The sequence below is a fragment of the Diuraphis noxia genome, unplaced genomic scaffold (genome assembly GCF_037042655.1).
Source record: "Diuraphis noxia isolate RWA-SAM2 unplaced genomic scaffold, SU_Dnox_SAM2 contig0001, whole genome shotgun sequence".
Lineage (NCBI taxonomy): Eukaryota > Metazoa > Arthropoda > Insecta > Hemiptera > Aphididae > Diuraphis > Diuraphis noxia.
This window is the reverse complement of record NW_028301711.1, coordinates 23,086,289-23,093,213: the sequence shown is the minus strand read 5'-3', so window position 1 is coordinate 23,093,213 and position 6,925 is coordinate 23,086,289. Positions and strand designations below refer to the sequence as shown.

Here is a 6,925-nt window from a genome sequence, read left to right as displayed (position 1 = left end):
AACTAGTGCTAGTGGTGATGTCCCCATTTTTAGTTATTTATCAATTATTGTAATAGTATGCTAAATTGCAGTTCGATATAACAACAAGTACTGCTATTTATGACTTTAAAGATTTTTCAATGTCAATAAAAGCGATAAAAAAAAAAAAAAAAAAAAACCACAAATTATTATATGTGTGGACATTGTGGTATATATGTACGATATATAACAATAAATTTAAATCTTTTAAATTTATAAACTATTTATTAAATCATTTTAGGTACCTAATCAAAGGTCTAACAACTCATTTATTACTTTATCAGGAAAAATTCTATACCTACCAAGTTGTACACCTTTCAGAAAACTTTGTGGATCCAATAACTGGAAAAAATAGGTAGGTACTCAAATACATTATACTATAAAAATCTTGTGAGATTTGATTGAAAGCAATGTGCTTGAAAATCATTTAATGGAATATTAGTGTTGAAAAAAAAAAAAAAAAATATTAAATACTGACCAATTTAAAATCATTCATGAGATATATCATATATGAAATTATATTTTAAAATTTTATATGATATTACTACCTAATCGGGGATGAGAAGAAATATAAATTGCATATTGTCCAACAATTATTGTAGAGTACAATATTATAGAATTATACTTGTTTGTAGATTTTTTTCGACAACAGCCGTTTGAGAATTTACCGGTTCTTAAAACCTTTTTTTTTATGGAAGCTGACGATTGTGATATATTCTTGTATTACATAGTATTTTAGTAATTTTGAGAAATGTATGTCAAACAAAAATTCGAATTATAACTTATAATTCAAAATTCAAATAAAAATACTTCGACTTATCGAGGAAATTTATCACACATATTGTCATAATATATCGTAGGAAAGGTCAGGGGCCAAAGCTGGTGTGGTATGAACCATAGGTGATAACGAAAACGGAATTTTTGGCGCACATCAAAGGGAAAGTGAAATTATTTATTATTTGTATTTTGTATTAAGTCGCTTATAAGTTATAACATGTTCGATAGTTTACATTTAATTGGTCAAAGTAATATTAACTAGCTCAATGGTAAAAAACATTATTGGTGTTTAAATAAAATTAATTTGGTGAACTTTGATCTAATTATTGATTGTTCGTTAATTTTTTTATTTCGTGAAACATTCTGATGTCCAAGTATTTGTATATCACTAAATTTGTTAACTGGTTGCTATGAGTATTATAAATAAATAATATTAATATTATTATTATTAATTAAATTCAAAAATTGACAATATCAGATTGATAAAAATGTTATTTATCATAAACCAGTATCTGTAACCGCATATAAACAATATGGTAACGAATTTTAGTAGACTCTTTGCTCACAGCATACCGTGTATAATAGCTGCAGCTGGTATAGGGATGTCCTATCCATGTATATATTATCTATGGTGTGCAGCGCTGATTGAGTGTACATTATATTTTTTGAAACCGCCAAACTTCGATAGCGTTGTACGCGCCGAAATATTTTTTCTTTGTTCAATTGTAACCTACCTTTAAACGGTTTTCGTTCGTGAAATGTTTTACTGAGTCGTTGTGAGTATTTCATTTGGTATTGCGGTCACGAGTGTTGAACATCTATACGAAATGGAAGCAAACAGCAAAGCGTCGGTATGTTTATGGTTTATTAATATAGTTTTTTAAACTTGAAATCAATACATTTTTTACATTACATTAAAACATTTATAGACGTCAAAATTTAATCAATCCGATTCGTCTGACGATGATGATGAAAATCCTGAAAATTTATCAACTGAAGAGATTTGTCTTAAAATAAAGACATTTCGTAATTTATGTCTTGGAAACGTAAGTCTTATAATTATAAATGTATTATAAATGTTAACGTTAATATAACTAACACTCTTTCATGATACATCAACCATCGCTTAATACTAATTATGGAGTCATAAACCTGTATTCTGTAAAACTATAGCTATAATGTCACAAACTCAGTACCAATGAAAAACATGAAATGAAACCATTATTATAATGTATAATACATTAAAACAAAAATAGTTTACAAAAACATAGAATATAAATATATAATTTATAAAATTTAAAAACTATTCATTAACATGTGTGTTTATACCCAATATATCCACAGAAAGAATCTTTTTTTATTAAAGTTCTTATGATCGGTAAAAATCCACTTTATAATAGGTTACTAATTGTTATTTAAACAATAAGTAATAATGAACCTTTATAAAGATGCATAATAATGTACATCAATATTTTCTACAGGTTTTTTTTTATTTAGGGTTAAGGCTTCGACAACTGAGGTCATTAGCCTGGGGGAACTGTAGGGGAAGGTACTGTAGGTTTAAAACATGTGAGTATTTTCGCAGAATTTTGAATGGGCACCCGTAGGTTTCTGCCATGCCCGGTTGGGGGGCGGCGGCCTCTCTCTCCAGACACCGCGAAATGCCCAAAGAGCGATGCCACCCAAGACTGAGGTTCGAAACGGCGACTGCGTGCATGGCAACAGACGCCTTAGTCCGCTCAACCACTCCACCCCCCTTTCTACAGGTTTATATTCTATAATTTATACACATTTTGAACCTTTATAGAAAATATAAAAATTATGTCTTTGAGAAAAGTATTGGTACAGATTTGTAGATAGACACTTTTTGAGTAATTTAAAAACTTACAACCAACGAATTGAGTTGAACTTCACTTGTAATTTAACGAAATTTGATTTATGATTTTGTTCTCTATAAAATGTTACAGTTAGCTCTATAGTGCTATACTGCTTATTGAGTTAAGACAAAATGTCTGTATAATAATTATATATATTCTTCTTTTGATCAGTAGAATCCATGTTATGGAATAATTTTTAATAAATATTAGAGTAAATTGAGAAAAAATATCATTGTCAGAATATTATCTGTGTTCTGTCATTAATGTTTTCATAATTTTAAGTGGATTGAGAATTTTAAAATTCAAATCTTTTATATAATACCTACTTATGACTTGTTTTATAATTAAATATAAAGTGAGAACACTTTTAATACTCTTAACTTAAATTATATGTAAGACAAATCTGTAAATTTATTATGATATTAAAATTCACAAATCATAATTTGATTTGCCGTGTTGTATGGTTATAAGATGGTAAAAACACATGTGGCATCATGTCTTCTTAGGAATAGATAAAACATTAACTTTTTTTCAATTTATTTTTTTTAGAAAATAAATGTTACCAACGCATTTGACATTGATATGATTGGATATTTTTATTCTTGGTTGGAGAAAAAAAAAAGCTCAATTTTTGATGAAGACAAGGATGTTAACTCGGTAAAAAGTTACAGATAGTGTACATTTAGACCTTAAATATATTAATCTACTGCAATTTTATTTGTTTATTAGTTCCAAGAGATAAGTGACTATCTTGAAGCCTCGGCCAAAGTCTATTCTTATCGTGTTGACAATTTAACAGAAACAACTGGTAAACTAGTTGAACGATTCAAGTCCATGAACAATGCAAAAATTACAACACCAGAAGATGATGATAGTGAACAAAAAAACCAGAAACCAAAGGTATCTATTAAGGTTTGATAATAATAATTTTTTTTTTTAATAATTAATTTATATGAATTTTAGAGACAAAGACTAATGCTGACTACTAGTGAAAAATTAAGGCGTAAACCAAACGAATATGAAAATACTTTCAATCCAGCTTTAATAAATCATAGCATTTCTAGCTTTAATCATAATGATTTATTTTATAAAACTCGTCCATCAACACTTCTTAAATCAATGTTCTCTGGTACATCCTTGGCAGAAGAACTCAAAATATCTAGAGATCGACAAAAAGAATTTGAAAGTAAAAAAAATGAGGAAACAATAGAAGTTGAGGGAAATTTTTGCGAGATAATGGGTACAAATTATTTTAATTACTAAATCATTATATTATAATTTTTTGCTGTTAATTTAGGTTAGAAAATAATTTAATACATATTAATAGAAATTTTATTTTAGATGAATTATTGGAAAGACCCCTCTGCCCTGAATTTGAAGGTTTTATAGCTGAACGTGACAAAGTTGAAAATTCTAACGATGACGAATTAGATGGTATTGAGTATCGCTTTGATCCTGATAATCATCAGTTTCTTGATGATTCTGAAGACTCTGATTGCGATGAGCCAGATAATAATGAACTTGGTACATATATAATAATCACTTAATGGCCCATGAATTAAACTTTTGTTTGTCTATTACAAAAACATATTTAAAAATTCATATTTTTATACTTAACACAAATTAAACTTACAGTTTATAATATTTATTGTTATTGAATACTTTTTGATTCAAAAAAAAAAAAAAAAAAAAATGTTTTTCTTTCAAAATAATTTTTTTATTTAAATATATATTTAAGGTGCCAATTCAAATGATAAAGATACGACAGCACTTGATGGACTTTTGGAATGTATTGACGGTGTTGAAAGAGAATATAGCTATTTTAATCCTAAGCTTCTTGCTAATTGGAAAGGACCAAAGGCCTGGAAAGCTCAAGCAATGATGAAAGCATTAAAATCGTGTACTCCAAGTACATAAAAATTGATAATTTAATTAAAAACAAAATTTAATTTAATTTTCTTAAATTTTCTATAAACAATTGATTGTTTTATATGTGTTCTAATTTATAGGTGAACGAAAAGAAATTGTTGAAAATATCGATGAAGATATTGATGAATGTACGCAGCAAAATAATAAAAGTATTAAGACCAACAAAAAACGCAATCAAGTTAAGAATGATAGCTATCAAGTAAATTGGTTAAGTGAAATTCAAATAAAAGAGATATTTGAAGATAATGCTAAGGGTAAAGAAAAAATATTAGCTCGTACACTTCAAAAATGGGATCCACTTGACAATATATCTGATACACAAACAATTGCTGTTGATATTAAATATAGGTATGTAAACAATTGTTACAACCATTTTAAATATTTATGTATCAGCCCACATAAAATTAATATTTAATGTTATAATCTGAAGGTTTAATTTTTTACAATATCTCGAAATTAAACCAGATTGGTGGATCTGCAAAAACCGAAAAAAAAATGCTATGGCTTTTAAAACCCGTCAGGTACAAACTGAAATTTTGTATTTCTTATATGGAGATCATTTCTATAAATTTTTTATAAATATATGTGAATATTATATCTCTAGAATATCAATGATCCTGCTGAAAGCGTTGCAGACTCATTAGAGTCCATGGAAATTAATAATGAACACTCAATAAATAAAAATGATGAAGAATCAATTATAAATATTGAAACCGATGACCAATTGGATGTATCTAAAGAGGTAATATATGTAATATTTTGTTTAGTCAAAATTCAATTTTAAATATCTAATGTTATACTTTATTATTTGTTATGTATTTTAATCACATTGTTTCTCATTCAATATAATATAATATTATATATATATATATATAATAAAATATAGAATTAATGAGTATTTTTTTATTTTGCATAAAAATGCATTTATTAGAGAAAAATAATATTTAAAGTACATTGTGGCATTTGTGATCATAATGCATATAAACAATATATTAAAGATATCTATTGAGTATACCTATTAAGAGAATATAACTGTGAAAAATGATGTAAATATAATGCAAACATATGTGGGATTTAGAATGACTAAGTGCTCGTATTACAATAGTTGAAAACTATGATTGTAAAACGAGTCCTAACAAAAATAGTAACTAATACAAATTAGTTTACTATTTGTTTCTTTAATATTCAATGCTTTATACTCGTACAATTGTAAATTAATAACAATTTAAATAGTAACACTTAATGACGCCCAAATTTTACAAATTTAAACATCATTTTTTGAGACACAAGCTATTAAACTTCTTCATATATTTGCAACCAGTAATCGCAATTAATTTAATTTAATTTGTTTTTTTATTAGGTGAACTCTGAAGATGAAGATGGTATGGGCGACATTCAATCTGAATCTAGAATGGATATAGCAGAATTAAAAAAAGAAATATCTGATATTATTGACGAAGAATGTGTTGTAAGAATTTATATAATGATTTGTAATGTTTGTTGTTTTATTAATCTTCTTAATTACTTTTAAAGGAAACTGATCCCAATAGTGAATGGAGTTCAAAGTTATCATTTTTCAACTTGCTAATAAAATTACGAATCAATGAACGAGATGGACTTACAATACCTATAATATTTGTTGGTCTTCTTCATTTAGCAAATGAAAAGGGTTTGAAATTGTTCCAGGAACATTGCACCATAAATGATATAGAAGAAACTTTTATTGCCAAACCAATAAAAAAATAATTAATTGCCATTTGTGATTAAAATTATTTTATATTCCTCAGACATGAATCATTTTCTTAAAATTATATTTTATTTTTACTTTTGTATTTCATGAAATCTAACTTAAAATTAATAAATAAGAAATATTATTATTCATAAGTAAATTTGTTCTACATTGAAAATGTGTAATCAATTCAAATATTTCATATATATTAAAACTTAAAATGATTCATAGAACTAATATGATTGCATTTATATTTTATATATTATCTGATTCCACGTTTTAAGTTCTTAAATATGTTTGATCTTTGGATTTCTAAAATAATTGTTCAGTTAAACTTATTAAGGTCCAACCTTGATAGAGTTCTCGCTTTATAATTCAAAGTAATAATAGGACCTATAGTTCCCACAAGATTGTGTTGGGTTTTAGGTAGATAGTTATTGACCCTAAAAAACCATTCTGCCAAATTACATGTAAAAAAAAAAAATGTTAACTAGATTAAGAGAAACTCTGCTCTTAAAGTTGTGATATCAAGCTATACCTGTCTTTGAACTAAAGATATTGTTTATATTTGAATAGTCTACTAATAACTTAGCTT

General features: G+C 26.5%; 1 protein-coding gene across 1 annotated transcript; it reads left to right on the top strand.

The window, feature by feature from the left end:
- The first annotated feature begins 1,414 nt into the window (after positions 1-1,414).
- LOC149060350 (condensin complex subunit 2-like) lies at positions 1,415-6,567 on the top strand. Its single transcript, XM_089218132.1, has 12 exons — positions 1,415-1,646; positions 1,725-1,841; positions 3,222-3,329; positions 3,402-3,572; positions 3,636-3,912; positions 4,014-4,196; positions 4,411-4,581; positions 4,682-4,949; positions 5,032-5,122; positions 5,206-5,343; positions 5,962-6,069; positions 6,135-6,567. The coding sequence occupies exons 1-12, from the start codon at positions 1,623-1,625 to the stop codon at positions 6,345-6,347; spliced, it is 1,869 nt and encodes a 622-aa protein (XP_089074258.1). The 5' UTR covers positions 1,415-1,622; the 3' UTR covers positions 6,348-6,567.
- The last annotated feature ends 358 nt before the right edge of the window (positions 6,568-6,925 follow it).